Raw genomic sequence first — 21,121 nt, forward strand, 5'->3', positions numbered from 1 at the left:
AGAATCCAATGATGGAGGCCAAGTTTAAGGCAATTTAGCCAATGGCTGTTGAGCATTTGTTCAATATTAAGCTAGACACCAGGCACCGTTCTAGGCGCAGAGGAAGCGTGGTGAACAGAGTGCTTTTCCCTAATGTCGCCACAAAATATTAGTGTGAAAAGTGTTCTCTGCATTTGCTTCAGAGTATATCTGTCTGGGAGTTCCCTGGTGGCCTAGTGGTTAGGATTCCGGGCTTTCACTGCCATGGCCCGGGTTCAATCCTTGATTGGGGAACTGAGATCCTGCAAGCCATGCGGTGCGACCAAAAAAAAAAAAAAAAAAAGAATATGGGATTCAGAGTCAATTGGACCTGGATTTAAAGCTCTGACATTTTCTAAATGACTCTGGGCAGAGTATATCTGTCTGGAGGCCTCAGAACTGGTGTTGTTTGTAATTGCTAGTTTCTAAGATGGGGTGGGGGTGGGTGCAGGACCCCATCGAACACAGATTATGGCTTCAGGGGGGAGGGAGAATTTGATGTATTTGATGCTCCTGCATGGAAGTCGCCAAGGTGGAAAGCCGTGCTTATTAGGGAACCTGAAATTGTCAGTACCCACTGGATTGCTTAGCCAAGCTCTACTGGGGTACTCGTGCCCTTGTTCAGGGGGATCTACATGTGGTTTTCAGGGGAGGCAGGCACTTCCCCAGAAGGCAAGTTACTCCACTCTTTGGTCTCAGAATCCCCTCCCTCCTCCTCCTCTCTCTCTCTTCCTTCCTTCCTTCCTTCCTTCCTTCCTTCCTCCCTCCCTCCCTCCCTCCCTCCCTCTCTTTCTTTTTCATTTCCTGACGCTCTACTAATCATGCTCCCAGACAATCTTTTTCATTTGTAAGAGAGGGTCCCTTCAGGACTTGGTAGAGCTCTGTCTTGTTTCCTGAACACTACTCAGCAGCTGCGCAGCTCCCCAGGGCCCCAGTGAGAGAGCCTGAACCTTAGGAGCAAACTGCTCGCCCTCAAGGACGCTGCTTCTCCAAACTACAGCCAAGCTGCTTGGAAAAAGAGTACCAGTGACATTCTGCGTTTGCTCCGCAGCTCTCCCCTGTGTCACGATGGAAGAAGTGAGGAAGACCCCCGTCCAGATGCAGAGCCCTATCAAGACTGAATGGAATTCCCGCTGTGTCCTTTTCACCTATTTCCAAGGGGACATTAGCAGCGTCGTGGACGAACACTTCTCCAGAGCTCTGGGCAATGTCAAGAGCCCCCAGGGACTCAGCCCTTCCAGCCAGAGCAGAGGTGTGATCCTGAGGAATGGTGAGTATTTCGGGAGGGGCTGGAATTACCTATCGGGCTATTATGGAAAGACCAGTTCTGATGCCCTCAATGCTCTTAGACGTGTGTATATTTGCTGAAGGCACGTCATGTCTAGTGAGAAGCCACATCCTTTTCTCAGAAGTTTCACATGAAAATGGACAGTGTTTAGGGAATTCCCTGGTGGTCCAGTGGTTACGACTCTGTGCTTCCACTGCAGGGGACACGGGTTCCATCCCTGGTCGGGGAACTAAGATCCCCGCAAGCCGTGGGGCACAGCCAAATAAAAAAAAAAAAGGACACTGTTTAATCAAATTGATTTACCTATTTCCTTATGTCCTCAATTGTGTTAAACGCTGAGCTCACTACTCAGTATACAAGAAGAGCGCCACAACTGTTCATTATTAGCACCATTATCTGTACTATTATTATTATTATTACCTACTATTTTTGTCTGACAGGTCAGGAACACCAAAGGACTTGTGATAAGAGCATGCGTGTCCCCCACATGTACACCCGGCCTCCTCTCAATTAATAGTGGGTGCTGGGCTTCCCTAGTGGCGCAGTGGTTGAGAGACCGCCTGCCGATGCAGGGGACGCAAGTTCGTGCCCTGGTCTGGGAAGATCCCACATGCCGCAGAGCGGCTGGGCCCGTGAGCCGTGGCTGCTGAGCCTGCGCGTCCGGAGCCTGTGCTCCGCAACGGGAGAGGCCACAACAGTGAGAGGCCCGCGTACCGAAAAAAAAAAAAAAGTGGGTGCTCTGGGGAGCAGGGCCAGCGCCAGAGGGAGGCAAATGAACTGTCTGGCGGCATCCCTCTCCCCATCCTTAACAGCATCAGGGGTGTCTATTGCACAAGCTCTTGGGTAATTATTTTTAATAATAAGCATTCTTCTCAAAACACATTTCAAGACAGCTGTGTCAAAAGGTGCCGCGATCACGTGCTGAATGCCTCCAAGTGGGACCTCTACTTTCAGAAGCCCACACTCTGGCTGGCCAGACTCTTTCGGTCTGGACAGGGAGTGGGTGTATTAGCCGATATAGCTTTTCAGAATTTGCTTCTCTCCCAGAAATAACTTTTCCAGTCAGGTAATGTGATTTTCTCAGAGACTCTTGGGACTTCAGGAAACATGTGGAAGGGGGTGTAGCAGTAGCAGGTCCTAAAGGAAACACTGGGCACCAGGGGCTGGGTGGAGAGCGGGGAGGTGTGCTGTCTAACGGTGCGCTGAGTGCTTTAGAGCAGTGGCAGGAATGGCTGCTCTTGAGTCGTTTGGGGAATTGACATGCGGGAAGTGGGATTCACAGGATCTAACTGGCTCCTGGGAAGGGTCAAAACCGCAGGCTCTTCATGCCTACACAAGTCTACCCACTTTGGGTATTTGACTCTGGGTTAGTTCTGAACACTTTGGCTTGGATATATTACAATCCCTTCTTTGTCAGCGCCAGCAATTCATAGTCCCTCACTTCTTCCATCCTGCTTGCCTTGTAAACCCAACGTGAGATAAAACCAACTCTTGGCTTATTGTCACATTTCTTCGCTTCATTTTGCAGCAAGACTCATAACTGGTGTGCGTGGACTCTCCGTCCTCTTCCTCTCCTCTCCTGCTCTCTTGAATCCACTCCACTCTGTTTTTCCTCCTCATCACTCCTTGAAACCACTCTTATCCAGGCTAGCCAGGGACCTCCACTTTCCAAAGCCAAATGCTCCTTCTCTGTCCTCATCTTAGCTGAGCCATCAACAACGTTTGCTGCAGTCGATTGCCCTCTCTTCTTGCAAATACCTCCTTCACTTGGATTCCATAATGTCACACCCTCATGCTTTTCCTCCTGGCTTCCTGGTTACCCTCCTTCTCAGTCTCCTTTGCTGGATGTCCCCTCCTCTTCAGCGCTTCAACTCCTAAACATTTGAGGGCCCCAGAACTCCAATCTCAGACAATTTCTCTCTCTACACTCACTCCCTAGGGGATCTCCTCCAGTCTCTTGGTGTTAAATACCGATCAATCCCAAATGTGTATCTCTAGCCCAGACTGGATCTCAGACCTATCTACACAGCTGTCTACTGGATACCTTCACTTCACATAGCTAATAGGAATCTCAAACCAAACAGGTCCCAAGCTGAACTCTTATTCTCCCCGTCACCCTGCTCTGTCCAGAAGTGGCAGCTGCATCCTTCCAATTAATTGGAGTCATATTTAACTGCTCTCTTTATCTCATATCCCACATCCAATCCTTTGAACAATTCTGTAAGTTCTACCTTCAGAATGTATCCGAGCTCTGACCACGTGTCCTCGCCTCCACTGCTGTCCCCCTTGGTCTGTGAAACCGTCTCCACACCCCCGCCCCGGAATTTTGCAGCAGCCTCCTCATCAGTCTCCCTGCTGCTGCCCTTGCCCCGCTTCAGTCTATACCATTAAACTGAAAGTCGTACCATATGACTTTTCTGTTTGAAATCCTCCAGTAGCTTCTCATCTCGCTTGGAATCAAATCCAAGGTCTTTAATGGGGACCTCCCCGGCCTGGGCCCCTGTCATCTTTCTGCTCTCATATCTTACCACTTCCCACCTCCCTCACTCCAGTGTAGCCTCCTTTCTCTTTGTAGAACGTGACAAGTACAGTCCTGCCTCAGGTCCTTTGCACTTCCTCTCCCCTCTTCCTGAAATGCTCTTTCCCCAGATAACTGCATGACTTCCCCTTTCTTCATTCAAGTCTCCATTGGAATGTCATCTTTTCAGACAGACCTTCCTTGAACAATCTATTTAAAGAATAGAAGTCCCCACCCTGTCACTCTCTGTCTTACCCTGTTATATTTCTCTTAGCATTTGTCACCATGTGGTATATTATATATTTATGTGTTTCTTAGCTCTTCCTACCTCCTAGACTCTGAATTCTGTGGCAGCAGGGACTCAAATCTGTTAACTGATGTTTTCCAACTACCCAGCCTAATGTCTGACACATGGAAGGTGCTCAGTAAATATTTCGTGAATGAATGAAATTGTGATTTGTAGAGCTCTTTTTTTAAAAAATATATTTATTTATTTACTTGTGGCTGCATCAGGTCTTGGTTGTGGTGCGTGGCCTTCTCATGGCGGTGGCTTCTCTTGTTGTGGAGCACGGGCTGTAGGTGCGTGGGCTTCAGTAGTTGTGACACATGGGCTCAGTAGTTGTGGCTCACGGACTCTATAGCGCAGGCTCAGTAGTTGTGACACGTGGGCTTAGTTGCTCTGTGGCATGTGGGATCTTCCCGGACCAGGGCTGGAACCCATGTCACCTGCATTGGCAGGCGGATTCTTAACCACTGCACCACCAGGGAAGTCCCCTGAAATTGTGACTTGGATCACAAGGTGTTGATTCTGTCAATTATGGAGTCACTGTAGAGAGAGAGTCTTTTGGTGTATGGCTTTAGAACCAGGCAGCCTGAGGCGGGGCTGCTTCAACATTGATTAGCATGGGCCTCCGTTCCCTCATCTGTAAAACTCAGTATTATTGAACTAGAGAAGGAATCAATGAGATAACGCATGTCAGGGGGCACATAGTAAATGTCATGTAGGTGGTAGTTACTTTTGCGGTGGTGGTGTGAAGGCTTGACACATGTTTTTGAATGGCTACAGTGGGTACGAGGGCCCACCTTCAAAACATCAGGATCAAAGCAGCAGGCCCCTGCCATCAGCCCCCAAATTGTCCAGGTGCTTCTGATGGGTGGCTGCTGCCCTGTTTCTTATGCCTTCTGACTTTGCTCTGTATTCTGTGAAGCCCCTGCCCGCCAAGGGAACTTGGACTTGGCCTTGTATCTTGCCCAAGCCAGCCTTCCCAGGCCAAACAGAGAGGTGGCTTTCTTCTCCACCTACCTTCTAGATTGTTGCATTTTCCGTGTGAGAGTCTCACAGATCCTGGTACTGTGAAGATGTGTCTCCCTCGCAGCACGTGGTAGGGACTAGGCCAATGTTCGTTCATCCGGCTGCTGGAACAAATGAAGGAGAAAGCCCGTCTTCCTCAAGGCCTCTCTTATCGCAGTTAGGAGTCAAGTTTCTCATAAGCTCTGCTGTCTCCGGGGAGGGTCCCCTGAAAGAAGGCGGGTCCCCAGTTGTTCTCACTGGAAGTGTTACATGAGATGCACGTAGCTTCGAAAATAGTGGGAAATCCATAAAGTGGTCCTTCATTACTGACCCTTAGCATCCTCTCAGCCTCTGAAGGCCAGCCCCAGGCTGCCTGGCCTTACTGAGGCCTCAGCTAAGCCACACGGAGAACAGGCTTCCATTCATGGGCTCCCACGGCGGGCTCACCCACATTCTAAGGGTGCTCTGTCAGGCCAAATACGCAAAGTTCAAACACTGAGGCCCGTATGGCTAGGAAATGCCGTTGAATTTCCTGGCTGCTTTTCTCAAATCAAAGTTATTTTTTTATTTACTTAGGTATAATTTATACTGGCCCTACTTGTAGAAAAGAAAACACAAGCTGAAAGTATCTCTGAATTATCTCCCTTTTAGAAGGACGTTGGGGATTTCAGAGTACGTAACTCGAGAAGCTTCAGAAGTTACTATTTCTGGGGTCACGGTTCTGGTACACTACCACCCTGTATTCTTCCTGTCCCAGCCTCGAGCCCAGCCCTAGGCCTGGCAACATGCTCAAGGGCTGCTGAGAAGAATGTATACGTACAACCTGAGCCCTCAGAGGTCTTTTATAGCCAGTCTCCTTCTCTTGCCCCCTCCAGAATCCAGTCGGGGTGGGGAAGAAATGCTGGGTTTCTTCCTTCCTTCCTTCCTTCCTTCCTTCCTTCCTTCCTTTCTTTCTTTTTTATTACAATTTTTTTTAATTGAAGTATAGTTGATTTACAATGTTGTATTAGTTTGAGGTGTATAGCAAAGTGATTCCGTTATACATATATATGGATCTATTCTTTTTCAGATTCTTTTCCCTTATAGATTCTTACAAGATATTGAATATAATTCATAGAGTTCCCTGTGTTATACAGTGGGACCTTGTTGTTTATCTGTTTTATATATGGAAGTGTGTATCTGTTAATTCCAAACTCCTAATTTGTCCCTCCCTCCCCTTTCCCCTCTGATAACCATAAGTTTGTTTTCTAAGTCTGTTTCTGTTTTGTGAATAAGTTCATTTGTTTCATTTTTTAGATTCTACATATAAGTGATATCATATGATATTTGTCTTTCTCTGTCTGATTTCACTTAGTATGATAATCTCTAGGTCCATCCATGTTGCTGCAAATTGCATTATTTCATTCTTTTTTATGGCTGAGTAATATTCCATTTGTGTGTGTGTGTGTGTGTGTGTGTGTGTGTGTGTGTGTCATCTTCTTTATCCATTCCTGTCGATGCACATTTAGGTTGCTTCCATGTCTTGGATTTCTGTTTTACTGTGAATATGTATATGAGGTATAGTCATGCTAGTTGTTTATGGCCCCTGTGAACCCTGATGACTTCGTATCTTTCTTTCCAATGAGGGAGAGGACTCTGCACTAACTTACAGGGAGCCACACTGGGTGCCAGGTGCTGTGCTGTAACTGCATTCACTTCAGTCCTTAAAATCCACTACAATTGATAAGGGTCAAAGCTGGGCAAACAGAATCTATGGTGTTAGGAGACAGGAGAGGGGTTACATTTGGAGGGGTTTAGTGATGGGAAAGGGGGCTGAGGAAGGCTTCTGGAGTGACTGTCATATTCTGTTCCTTAATCTGGGTGCTCATCACCCAGTTTGTGAAAATATTTTCCCCCCAGCTGCACACTTATACTTGTGCATTTTCCTACATGCGTGCTGTACTTCACAAAACCACTTTACAAAACCACTTTACAATGGGTATTAATAGACTCATTTTACAGAGGAGGAAACTGCAGCCCAGAGAGGGTAAGTGATGGGATGGGTCACACAGCCCAGTGAGTGATAGAGATTGAAGCCCAGGTCAGTCAGACTCCAGAATCAGTCTCTTGACTATTCCACTATGTTGCCTTTGTAGACCCTGACAACACCCCAGCCAGAGAGTTAATGCCTATTAGGACTCTCACTAATAATGTTTATAATGACTAATATTTATTGAGCACTTCCTGTGTGTCAGACCATTTGCTAGGGGCTGTCACGTGAATTATCTTACTGAATCTTCAGACCAACCTATTGGTCAATTCTCACCATGCCCATTTTCCTGGTAAGGAAACTGAGGCTCAGAGAAGCAAATGACTTGTCCAAGATTCCACAGCTAGTAAGGGGCAGCTGTTCACAACCAGATCAATTGATTCTAGATACTGAGCTCTTAGCTACTTTCAAAATACTAGCACACTTTCTATGTTTAAATCTCCTATTTTCAGTTGGGAAAGGGAACCTGGATAATCAGCAAAAGACTAGGTAACACAGGCAGGAGGCCGTGAAGGAGGGGGTGGGACTGAATAGGACCCACCCCCCTGAACTTGGTGCCCTGGAACAGGACTGTCCTCCATAAGCTGTCTCTCTGCCTCTGGTGTTATTTCAACCATCAGCTAATACAAAGAATCTCCTCTTTGTTTCTGGGATGAATTAATCAGAGACAAGTGCCACCAGCCAAGATGGCAGAAAGGGGAGAGTCAGTGTGTGCACATCGGGCAGGTCAAAGTTGGGACCTTCGTGGGGCAAGATATGTGTGTGTGTTCAGAGGGATCTCGGCTTCAACTTCATCATAAAACAGCATTTATAGTAAAGGTGGAGATGGGAGAAAGAAGGAAGAAAAGATGGGTGGAAGGTAATCAGGCAATTATTTCACAGCTGTGACAGGTTCACTGAGTCAAGTGGGTTCATAAGTTTTTACTTAACTAAATTTTTCTAATCACAAAAATAGTGTGTCAAGTTTTGAAACTTTAGAAAACACAGAGAAGCATTCAGGACACAAAACCACATGTGCATCTATGCGCACATACTAAGTTTTACAACCTAACATCATTTTGCACATCATGGCTTGTAACTTGGTTTTTTAACTGACAATAAGCCGTATGTATTTTTATTACCATTACATGTTCTACTACAACATCATTTTATGGCTCAAGAGTATCCTTTTTATAGATGTACCAAATCTATTAAAATTTTCAGACATTTAGATTGTTGCCAGTCTTTCACTATATGTAAATATCACATTGAATATCCTTGTAGCTCAATTTTTGCAGGCATCATTGCTTATATTCTTAAAATAAATTGCTGTAAGTAGAATGACTGCATCAGAGTCCACTCAAATTTTAGGGTTTCGATAGCTACTGACAAATTGCTCCCAGAAATGTCATGCCCATCTGCCCCCCCCGCCGTCCAGCCATGGGAGTGTGTGAAAGCGCAGGCTCGCTGCATTCGTGCAACGATGGGAGACAGAACCAGTGAATGAAGTATGAGGCTGAGAATCAGCCAGCTCTATACCTGCTAGCTATGTGTGGCCTTAGGCGAGTTAGTTTAACCACTATTTTCTCATCTGGGTTCCTGTGAAGCTCACGGGAGATGCATCCAGAATGCTAGACAAAGGGCCTGGCCCATAGTAAGTGCTCAATAAACAAAAGCTCTTCTAGATTTACAGTTGTTCCTGCCCACCTCTGATGGATTATTTCTGGGAATGTACACACCAAGCCAAGGCTTCTGAAATCTCTCTCATAGCCAATACCTACTCCATCCTCCATGTCAGCCCTGAAGCGCTGCGGCTGCCACTGCTTCCCAGGCGCCTTGGCTCTGTCCTTTCCTGCCCTCCCTTCTGTGGTGACTGAGGGCAAGGAGCCTCCTCAGGCCTCATGCATTACCATTTTGCTTTTTCCTGGTTGATTCTGTGCAGTGTTGCAGACCAGGAGAGAAACCTGTGAATGTGAGCCTACACTGCGTTTCTAAACCAAAATAATACTAATAGTAACCACAGCAACAGCTCTCACTTCTTGAGTGCCTACTAGGTCCCGGGCTCCATGCCAAACGCTTTACATGGATTGTCCCCTTCCATCTCACAACAGCCCCAAGAGGCTCCAAGACGGGAGGGGACATGCTCGGTGTCACACATATAGGAGGTGGCAGAGCTGGGATTGCACTCCCAGCCTGCCTGGCCTCAAAGTCTGTGCTCTTAGACCCTCTGCGTGCTGCTCTCCTCCACAGAGAAGGATTTAGTGGGGACTGTGTGTGTGCATGTATGTGTGTGTGTGCCAGCATGCCTGTGCACGTGTGAGGGCACACGTGTGGATGTGCCTTCATTACAGTAATGTTTAGTCGGGGCCCACACTGTGTCAGGCACTGTGCAAGTTCCTGAGTATGTGATGATGAACAAAAGAGAAGGGATCTCAGTCCTCTTTTTTTTTTTTTTTTCCCGGTACTCTCAACCACTGCGCCACCAGGGAAGCCCGGGATCTCAGTCCTCTTAAAGCTTACTGGCTAGTGGGGAAGACCAATCGTGAGGGAAGGAAGGCAGGAGGGAATGGAATCACAGGTTAGGCTTATGCCATGGAGCAGTAAGCAGGGCATAGTCACAGAGAGTAGCAGGCTAACACCCTGGACATTGGCAGTTCAGGGAGAGCCTCTCTGAGGGGGTGACATTGAAGTTGGTGTGTCCAGAAACTAGTCTGGAACAGGGAGACGGGACCACCATGCAAGGTTAGAGTGGAGGGAGGGTCCTCTGGGGTGGAAGCAAACTCTGATGCCTGGAGGTGCTTTCCAGAAGGTTCTGGGGTTCTCAGCAGTGTCTCTGGTTGGCATGGGTAGTGCCTCTGGGTTTGCTTAGGATGCCGGAGAATAGCTATAGCTATTTTCACCCTGAAAGGGCAGGGTGGGAAATGGAGACTTGCGCTCTCTGAACAGGACCTGGTCTTAGGAGCAGAGGCCTCAGGACTGCTAGAGGCATGGATGGGACTAAGAGGCTGGGGCCAGATGCTCAGAGTTGGAGTAGAGGGGATGGAAGCCTTTTGTATTCCTACTGAAAGAAAACTCCAGCCCGGGAGGGAGGGGGAGGGGCAAAATAGGAGAAAGGGATTAAGAGGTACAAGCTACTAGGTACAAAATAAATAAGTGACAAGGATGTAATAATGTACAGCTCAGGGACTACAGTCGATATTTTATAGTAACTTTGTATGGAGTATAATCTCTAAAAATACACCTGAAACTAAAATAATATTGTAAACCAATTATACTTTAATTTAAAAAAAAGACTAAAGCCACATCCACTTCAAGACATCACAAGATAGGAGGTGGTTAACATTTCACAAACACTGCCTAGTATCACCTTGAAGGAAAAGAAAAAGAATGAGAAAAATCTATCCTTCCCTGAGTGTCCCCAAAGAGGTCCTTGCCTGCTCTCCATTCATTAGTGTAGGTTGGGGTTTGAGAAGGCAGCAGAGTCTTCCCTGGGGCTCCCTCTCATCTCCCAAGTAACTAAGAGGGGGATCTTGGGTAAGGAAGTGTCACCAGGGCCACTTCTAGCAGTGGCAACTGGGAGCCACTCCAGCGGTCCCCAGGATAGATGGCCGTGGTTGCTGGAAGCTGTTTGCCCAAGCAGCCTGGGAAAGAGGCCCACCAAAATCTAGGGTCTCTGCTCCACGGGACACCGTACCCAAGCCTGCTCTGGCCAGGTGCTTTCCCCAGGCCACCCAAGGGCCACCATTGGGTTGCTGTGAATTCAGGATTGGGCCACATTCTCCCGGCCAAACTGTGCTCTGGTGCACTCAGTGACCAAGTGTGACCTTGGCCAGAGGCACACCACCCACTCCCCTTAACGTTTCCCTCAGAGAATTCTGGAAGGGAAGCAGTTTTTTAAAATATTCAAAAGACGCTGAGGCCTTGCCTTCCACTTTTCAAGCGTTCAAAACCTAGGTCCTATGTATGAGATCTGTAAAGCCAGTTCAGATGGAAACTGCCCAGTTATCAGAGGCTACACATTGTTTCTCATTTGTGCTTAGGACATGCTGTACCCTCATTCAATATGAAGCACAAACAGTGATTAGCCTAAGTCAGCTTAATCACTCTGTTTGTGCTACACAGCGCCCTGTATTGCTACTAGCCCACAGATAGCAGTTTGCAAAAGTAACATTCATCCCCAGGAACAAACCTTCATATGTTTCCTTGTCCTTGGCTTCATTAAAAGTAGCCACCCATCGCCCACCTCTTGTGAACGATGGGAAAAGTTGGGCAGAGTATCTGTGCCGTGTAGGTTAGAGATTGTTTTGCTGCGGTGGTGGATGGGACACTCCAGTATCACTGGGCAGACCTCTCAGACAAAATCCAGGCAAATTGAACATTCAGGGGCACTGGGAGAGGCGCAGGAGGAGGGGAAGGGGGCCAGGTAGCCACACCCACGCGCCCCCTTCATTATCTTGGATGGACGCGAACCTCCAGGCTTTAAGCACCATCTGCCAGAGTTCGCTCTCTCCCTCCTCCCCTCCTCCTGAGTGGGTGTTGAGAATGGGGAAAACATCTGTCCATGTCATGGGCTGCCCGAGACTCTTCGAGAACTCTGATTCAGCAGCTGTTAGAGGCACAATTTGAACAGTGACTCTGAGACCAAAGGAGACCCCATCCCCACTAGTTTGTCCACAAGAACTTTGCAAGAAGAAACTGAGTCCCTGCTTGACCTTGAGCATTTTGCTTTCGCAGGAAGAGGTTCAAGCAACCACTTCCCTACCCATCACTGATCCGTCCAGCTCAGATCCCTACTTGGCTAATCTGCTTGGCTAACTTGGTCCAGTCTCTTAACATCCCCATGCCCCAGACCTCTCTTGAAAGTGGGGTTTCAATCCCTAGAGTTGTGTGATGCAAGCAAGTGTTAAACCCTTTGTAAAGTTCTGTGGAGTCCAAACACCAGCTACAAAATAAAGCCAAACAACGGCAACAAACAAACACCAATCACCTTTAACCAAGTAATTCTACTTCTAGAAAAGTTTCCTTGAGGGGCTATTTGGACAAGGGATGTACTGCCTTATGATGGGATACCTACAGCCATTTAAAAAGCTGGTGTTGGCTCTATTCTTTGCTATGGGAGGATGTTTGTGATATTTTAATAATGCAAAAGCAACCTTAAAAACAATATGTGATGTGAAAACAATGCATACATGAATAGAAACAAATCTTAGAAAGAAGTACACCTAAAGGTAGACAATGGCAGTCTCTGGATACTATGCTTAGAGTGATTTTTGTTTACCTTTTCTACATTTTTTTTCACATTAAAAATAGTATATATTAACCAGAAATAAATTAAGCTAATTCCATTTTGAAAACAATACATAAACCTGTCTTCTAAATCTTTCCTTCCCAGATAGTGGCATGCCTCCAAATCAGTGGCGTTTCTCTTCTCAGTGGACAAAGCCACAGCCGGAAGTATCTTTTGCAAATGGTGCCGCCAGCTGCAGTTTGAGTGGATCTGTTCCCGTGGCTATGGATCTGTATCCAGTGTCCCTGACCGGGAGCCCTTCCTTTCAGCCTGGCGAGCTGAGGCATTTCTCCTCCCTCGCCAGCTCCAGCTTCCCAGAGCCTGGCTACCCTCATGCCTTTTCCACTGGGCACTTGGTTCCAGAGCCCCAGCCTGATGGGAAGTATGAGCCCCTCCTAAGTCTCCAGCCAGAGAGATGCCCAATCCATCCTCAGGAATCTGCCTCGTGGGAAGATGGCAACTCTGCCCAGACGGCCAGAAGCAAGGGATTGCTCTTCAACCTGCCTTCCGGCTCAGCCCACTGTAAGGAAATGCCTCCAAATACTTGGAGGATTGCCTCTGATTGGTTGTGGTTGAGAGTGAGTTGGCGTGAGATGGGATGTGAAGACTAATTGCTGCTACTCCAGCTACGGGGCTTCTGAGGGACAGAATGCTTTGCTTAAGTTCCATCTGTCTTCACTAGGCTGCGTCGATAGTCACCATTTAACAACTAAAGGGTTGCATAGATAGCCAGCCAGATGCACTTAGCTCAGTATTCACCCTGGTCTGCTGACTTGGACGTACCCTAGAAAAATGGGCTGCTGCCTAAAATCTTAGGGTGCTGCATTCACCTCACTGTGAACTGCCAAATAATCCATTTGTAAGACAGAACTCAGGGATATACCTATCATCCAAACAGGTTGACAACTTGCAATAATGCCAGACTCCTAGGCAAGAACAAGGGCCATCTATACCATCCATCTGCTCCACACATTAAAATCCGAAGTGACTGTGGAGGCAGCCCCCTTGCTGCCTGGAGAGCGTCATGGTGTCTGACTATCTGGGGCTCCTGCTCCCAGACCCACACCCCTCCACAAACGAAAGCATCCTTAAGGCTCATTTGCCATTTCATTTACTCACTCACCCGACAGATATTTAATCCTCTGGCTTTCTGTACCCTGGATGAATTTTCTTTTACAGCTCCCTGGTCCATATGTATCTGGTTCTAGTGTTCCATGCCTGAAAGAAATTGCTAGAAGCTGCTTTTACTTCTGAACTAAGTATATATATATTACACAAAGGGCCTGTTCAGCCTAGCCCTACCCAGGTCAGGTGCTGTGCTCCATCCTAATGTCAAAAACCAATTTCCCATTAAAATACCACTCCATCATTCCCAGAGTTGGATTAGGAATGTACCTAAAGAGTAAATCATAAAAATGTCATGCTTGGGAAACCTATGAGAATTCCCACCCTAGTACTCTTTTTCAAAAATCTGCTCCTGCTGGATTCAGAGGGACAGATGAGGCCAACTGTGTATGTATGCTTGTGCACACACACAGCAGAGCCCTGTCTCAACAGATGGTTAGAACACAGATGGCTCAAATCATCACCTCCCAAACATAACAAGCCCGTGCAGTTCAAATCCAATTCAGCAAAGATTTAGTGAGCATCTACTATATGCCAGGCACATCATGGCAAAGCCACCATGCAGGCATTATCCAATTCCCGAAAGTTCTAGACACATTCTCAAACAAATGTTGATGGCTAAAGTCTCGACTGCTACCGACTCTTCAGACTCTCCTACTAATGCAGATATCTGTTGGATTAATTGGTGACCGATGGTCCAGGATCTGTTGAGGAAGTCAAGTGACCCTTGATCAGAAACATTGCCTGTAAGATGGGAACAAAACCCAAAGGGCCTTCAAAACAGAAGCTTCTCTGTTTTTGTAGCAACTGATAAAATGTCAGGTGTCTATAAATTGAGGACCAGGAGATTTGGGGTTCCCTGGGGGGCTACTGGGCACTTTCTAACCCACTCCCTGATTTCATTCCCAATCATGTTTTCTTCTCTCCTAGTTAAGAAAATCTATTTCCCCTCTGATGGTGGACCTGCCAGTGCCAGCCTTGCAGTTGAAAGTAAGTATCTGCTTCTGCCTTTGATAGCATGTCTCTGTATCCTGAGAACAAGCTTGTAGCATAAAAACCAGGATCTCCAGCAATTGAAATAACCCCCATTTCTATTTAGTATTGTCATCCCTAGAATAGGTTTCATTTTGGTCTCAAAGAGCCCGTGCACTTGGTATCTTGTAAAATGTTTTGCCCATTTTCTAATTTGGTATAAAAGCAACTTTATTGAGTTCTTTGAGCTGGATTTAAGTGAGATAACCAAGGTGACGCAGGAAAATGAACAAATTCATGAGGGTTAGCCTGCTCTTTCCCAGATGTTCAGTTTTCAGCCTAGAACATAGGGCCACCCCGGGACTCTGCAGTCAGAGAAAATGCCACCTGATACTAAAGGCTAGGAGTCTGTCTGGGCCCACGTTCAATTTGAAAGTGATGCCAAATGGGGACAATCTCAGGGGTTGACATGAGGATTTTCATGGCCTGGTGTCGAATCCAGCTTCGTTACTTACTAGCTTTAGGAACTTAGCCACGTTTCTTCTCCTGTCCATACCTCAGTGGCTTCATTTATAAAATGATGATTAAAATAATGCCCACCTCATCAGGTTTCTGTGAGGATTAATTGAAATAATATATGTAAATGCTTAGAATTTACATTCTAATGGAAATTAGCTCCAGTGAGCCCGGCACAACATAAGGCAGAAAAAAATTGCCTTTTGGGAGGGCATCCTGTGTGCCTTTAGCTGTTCTCATGCTGTGTGTTTGAGAGGCATCAAGGGAAGAGCTGCCACCACGGCCCCAGCTCTCAGGCACTTTACAGTTTGGTGTGGAGTCGGGGTGAGCACGATATATAGGCCTCCCTAGGATGTCCGGTCCTTGATGGCTGAAGCTTTGAGGGGTGAACCGCCCCATCCTTAGCACCTGCGGCAGTGCCTGGCGCAGAGGTCAGTACATATGTGTCAGATGAATGAGTGCACAGATGCTGGAAACAATAAAAGAACATCGAAAAAGGAAATGGTAAAAATCGATCTGCCAATAGAGTACAAATTAATTTTGTTTGACACCATTTTGTAAAACGGAAACAAGCAAGCCACAGATCACCCTCAGGGAGGAATTGGCGGTGCCCAAGTGAGGAGGTAGATTTAAGGTAGCACGGCTTTGTCAGGCTTCATGGAAGTCTCTGCCTGAGGGGATGAGCTCTGCTGGCCTTCTAATGAATGACATCAGGGTTATCAAGTCTCCTAAGTACTTGTTAAGAGTTTATACATTTAAAACTTGTAAGCCTTAGAATTACTAAAAACTTGATGATTTCAGTTGTTCATAGGCCCAAATTAACAGCAACACCACCTGTGGGTGATGGCTGTGAGCCAGATCCCACACACTGCATCCCGCTCAGTCCCCACAACGACCTTGTGATACGTGTATGAGGACATCCTAGGTTCCTTATACAAGAGGTATCCAGTCAATAGGGATTGACTGACTGGATGAAGGAATGAATATGCCCATTTTATAGATGAGGGGACTGAGTCTCAAACAGGTGAAAGGCCTTACTCGCCTTAAGATCACAGCAGCAAGCAGCAGAGGTATTATCTCTCTGCTCTTGCAGTGTGCTACAATCATCAACATCGAAACTTATACTAAATCATCAAAACAATTCCAACTTAAATCAAGTGTACAACAGTGAAGATTAGCAACTGGTATGGTTGTTTCACTGTATATGGGTTCACTGTCCATCTGTGGCCAGGACACTATCCTGGAATAAGAGGAGTGGGTGCAGAAGGCTTGGAACGCGTGCAAAGGAGCGGTATTACCTTGAGAAAGGGCCAAGGGGATGAGCCTTCCATGCAGAGCATAGTTGACAGGAGGTGGGGAATGGGCACCTGGCTATGCCAATAGCCCCCATCCTCATTGGCTAGTCTGCAGCTGTGGCTTTGGGCAGAGGAGGCAGCAGGGCGTGGGGACGGGGAAGTGGGGTGACTCCCTAGGTGGATAAAAGGACCAGAAAACCCCTTCAAAGCCCATGCTCTTAAGAGAGCACACTGCCAGTTTCCCCGTCTTGCCTGATGCTGAGAGCCACAGGGGAGCTCGTGAAATGCCCAGATTCTGTGCCATCACTTCCTGGTTGGTAGCTTTGGCTTGGGACTCGGTCGCCTCTTTATATGTTTGATTCTTTGTATATTTTATATTAACCTGATTGGGGGGACTTGGTTTTTGGGGTTTTTTGTTTTTGCCCACGTGGCTTGTGGGATCTTAGTTCTCCGACCAGGGATTAAACCCAGGCCCTGGCAGTGAAAGCGCTGAGTCCTAACCACTGGACCACCAGGGAATTCCCATATATTAACCTGATTTTGAAGTGAGCTGGATGAACCTTTCAGGAAGGATTTTGGTAGTTCTGAAAGATTTCCTCTGTGAGACCCCAGATAAATATTTGTCAAAGGAAGGAAGGAAGACCGAGTCCCCTCCTTCCCCTCCAATATGGCCTAGTCCCCTCATGCAGGTGTCCCACACCCATGAGGCAGAGACCTTGTGGAGAGAAGAGCGATCTGCTGGAAGGGTAGTTAGTTGGAGAGACCTTTCTGGAGGGGACTCCCCAAAACTGTGGTGCCAAAATTTTTAGTGAATTTGATTTTTTTTAATCTGTAGAAATAGACATTGATTCATTGTACATTTCTTCGGTTTTTACAGGTAATAATAATATTGACATTGCTATTTGACAGACATGGTGCTCTTTTATTTACATATATAAATCTAATAGTATATAAAACTGTCTTGGTCCCTGCTCCCCAGAGAGTTAATAGTCTAGTGGGGAAGGTAGACTCCACCAAAAAAACAATAAAGAAGACAAAACAAAATATTTGCAAGTTATGGTAAGTATGAAGGAAGCATACCAAGTGTTGAAATAGAGAAAGACGGAGACCAACTTTGGATAAAGTGGTCAAGGGAGGCTTCTGTGTGGAAGTGATGTGCAAGCAGGGACCCGAATGAAGTGAGGGATGGAGTGAGCTTTAGGAAGAGCTGGGGTGGAGATGCAGGGAGCTGCCCCGCCCAGGCCCAGAAGTGAGTGAGGAATGGGCCAGAGCGCAGCCTGGAGAGGTCGACTGGGGCCAGGTGACACGGGGCCTTCTGGGTCATGGTGAGAGGTTGGATTTTCTAAGTGACTCAGTGAGCCGTGGAAGGGTTTGAAGTGTGAGCCAATTTAGCTTCTCGGAGAGCTTAGCATTGAGGGGGGTGAACAGAAATAAGGTGGTAGTTACGGAGACTAGTGGAGTGGAGTGGGTCTTTTTTTTAAAAGAAGGCAAATATTAGAGCCTATACAAAGATGAAGAGATGGATGACAGAGGAGGATGAGGATAAATGCGTGGTTGAAGTCACTGAGAAATTTTGAAAGGGACGTGTGGAAGTACTGACATTTGCTAAGAGGAGGGGACCTGCCATTGAAAGCAGACAAAAGAAGGATAATAAGGACACAGATGCAAGTAGATTTGCAGGCTTGTTTGTGGGGAGTCTGAAATGTACTAATTAAATGATTTATCTCTTCTCAATCAACTATGAAGGCTGAGATCACCAGTTTAAGTGGAAACAGGCTTGGGTGATTTTTGCCAGGGCTGTTGGGTTAGTGTAATGCAGAGAAGGCAAACGGTGAGGCTCATCCAGGGCTGAGATTTTGACGAGTGTGATGGGTGGAGAAAGAGGAAGAGGAGTTGAGGGTATTTGCAAGCGAGTGATTGTAACAAGGGACCATGTCACGTAAGCTGCTCAAAGAAGGAAATGGAGGCAGATGGAAGGTGCCAGGTAGTGGAGATTGATGGATTGGAGGATGAGGTTATATAAAATGCGGTGATAAGACTACGTAAGGCAATGGCATTGGGACATGGTGGTTGGAGAGCGGATGTTTGAAATTGAGATGGCAAGGATGCCACCTGGGTAGGCCATGACAAGGTCTAGCATGTGACCATGGCAACTGGCTGGCTGAAGTGGCATGAGATACAGGTCATTAGAAGGTGAGGAGAATGACAAGAACCATGGAAGTGAGGCAAAGTAAGAACCAATAGCTCCCTACACCGTGGGTGCTGTTTTTATCCTCATTCACAGATGGGAACATGGAGCTTTAGGGAGGTTAAGTAACTTGCCCAAAGTCAAGGTAAGTGCCAGAGCCAGTTTTCTCTGTCCTTGGTCTTACCCACTAAGCTAAGCTGCAGCATGACCCCACAATAATTCTACTCCCTATAAAGGCACTGCCTCTTTAACAAAATAAGAGCTAATATTTATTGAACATATCTGTGCCACACACTGTTCTAAGGGCTTTACATGTGTTTAACTCATGTAGGAGGTAGGTATCATTAGTATTCCCATTTACCAGATGAGGAAAGTGGGGCTCAGATAGGCTAGGTAACTTGCCCAAGGTCACACAGCTAGGAGTGGTGAGCTAGGTCAGGATTCAAACCTGGGCTCCTTGGACCCCAAGCTGGCTTCTTCCTCATCATGCTTATCCTATTTTTCAGAAAGCCAGTCTCCAGAGAGAAGAAAAGATCTGTTCTTTTACTGAACTCCGGTTTAAAGAAGAGAATTCCTTTTTCCAAACCTGCTTATGGTTTTCTACTGGGAATCCAGAAGGTCTAGAGACATCGCCGTCCTTATCTCTTTCTGCCACAAAAGAGCACTGAGTCCAAAGCAAGTTTCTCCTTGAAATTCTATACTTTTCCTTGGCACCTATGCCCCACGTTAGTTTTTTTTTTTTTTTTTTTAACTTTTTAAGCATATAAGATGGTTAAAAGAGATGTTCAGTGGTGGGGGGCATAGAGGCTCACACCTCCTGCACCCACTGCCCGCCTACTTAGAAATCAGCTGCCTTACCCTCCATCAGCTGGGTCTTTCACATCAAGACTGACAGCATGGTACCCGATGCGGTTGTCCCACTCTTCCGACTGAATAGAGGTTCCAGGAACAGCCTGACACTTTCTAGCCTTAACCAGACTATTTGCATCTTCCCTCTTGCCTCTACAAAAAGCAAAATGGAAATGGGGCGGGCAAGACCCACTGAGAGTGGCTGGAGTCCGAAAGGAAGCTGAAAAGGTCTCAGGCTGGGCCTGATGAATGAGATAGTCACTCGGAAAATTTGATCCTTCAATTCTAAAAAAGTGCTTCCGAATAGAATGGCTGAGCAATCTGAGAAGTAACTTGCAAGTAGTTAGTAAGCAAACCACCCCATCCCAAGTGGGGCCTAGAGGAAGCTCTGTATCCAGAACATTTCTTGGATGAGTTGCATGGCTGCCTGGCTGCCTTCCCTCTGAGGAGGAGGAGCTCATCTGCCCCTGACAGCCTTCTGCAGGGGCCCGCCTGGCTGCCATGAACATGGAAACTTTCCTGTAGCTCTTCCACGGTTAGTGACATCGGGAAAATAGTAACTTTCTTTTCGGCACAGAACCGTTGGGGCCACCAGTGTGGATACCCACGTGGGTCCAAGACTTGGTAGCAGGACGTCCCTGCAGATTGTTCCAGATGAAATGACAAATTTCTCCAAACTCCTTCATCTCTCCGATCTGATAGACAGCTCACAGTCCAGTGTGAGCTCCGTACTTAGCCCTCCAAACTGCTTCATCTCTCCGATCTGATAGACAGCTCACAGTCTGGTGTGAGCTCGGTAATTAGCCCTGACAACCCTGGAGGCCCCTGCCACCAGCGTTCCCCACGCACACCCTAGTTGCTCCCGTGTAACAGCTCAAAAGGTGAATAATCAAATGATATTTTTGGATTATGCTGTTCTTAATTCTAAATTCTTTCACATCCATGATCTCATGCAAACTTCTCAGCAACCCTAGGATTGACATGATTATCTTCACTTACATGTGGATACTGAAGCTTAGAGTTGGCCAATGACCTGCCCAAGGTCACACAGCCAGCACTGGAACCCGGGTCTGATCTCAGGGCTCTTTCCTCTCCACCATAATATTTATCAAAGGTTACCTTCAGGGTGGCTCTTAGATATTTTGTTCTCCCATCTGCTATGTAAATAAAGACCACAGCTCTTGCACGAGTGAATTGGTATCTTTGGCAGTAATACAGTAATTCTCTTGTCTCAAGCAGTTTTTCCAGTGTGTTACACAGGTTTCCGAGATTTACTAAGAGAAAAAAAACTTAACCAGTACATTTTCTCTCAAAGTTATTTGCCTTCAAAAGCCGTGTTCTATTTTAGGTGATGGTTGGGAAAATTCAGGGTGGAGGCTGATTCTAGCACTTAAACAAGTGTGTGTTTATCTTGGCTTGCTGTAGAAAGATTCATCTGTTAGAAGATAACATGCCCATCAGAACTGAACTCAATATGCTATTTAGGGAAAAGAAAAATGATTCCAAGAGGGCTGGCATTTTGTGTAGCCTGGGTAATCTGATAATATTTCCCTGCAAATCCCTCAGCCTGGAAGCTCTTTCTTGAATAAAGTTGAAAGCAGTAATCAATTTTCCCACGTTAATAAAGAGGGAAGAAAAGGTCTCCTGCCTCTGAAAGACCCCTGCTCCTCTTGAGACAAGTAAACCCCTCCCCAGATCATCTCCTACTTAATGCTAGACTTTGGTTTCTGTCTTTCTAGATCCATCCTTTTTAACTTTCCCACCTC

At 46.6% G+C, this 21,121-nt stretch overlaps 2 protein-coding genes across 2 annotated transcripts in view; both read left to right on the top strand.

Annotated features, from left to right (window-relative positions):
* Positions 1-21,121, top strand: part of HTATSF1 (HIV-1 Tat specific factor 1) — a 76,142-nt gene that overhangs the window by 40,200 nt on the left and 14,821 nt on the right. The gene's annotated exons all lie outside the window — the stretch shown is intronic.
* VGLL1 (vestigial like family member 1) lies at positions 1,087-19,220 on the top strand (the record flags this gene model as incomplete). Its single annotated transcript, XM_082610403.1, has 4 exons — positions 1,087-1,288; positions 12,516-12,932; positions 14,466-14,525; positions 19,013-19,220. 4 exons carry the CDS (start codon positions 1,087-1,089, stop codon positions 19,054-19,056), a joined length of 723 nt encoding a protein of 240 aa, XP_082466529.1. The 3' UTR covers positions 19,057-19,220.

This window comes from Mesoplodon mirus (genome assembly GCF_964341445.2).
Source record: "Mesoplodon mirus genome assembly, chromosome: X".
Lineage (NCBI taxonomy): Eukaryota > Metazoa > Chordata > Mammalia > Artiodactyla > Ziphiidae > Mesoplodon > Mesoplodon mirus.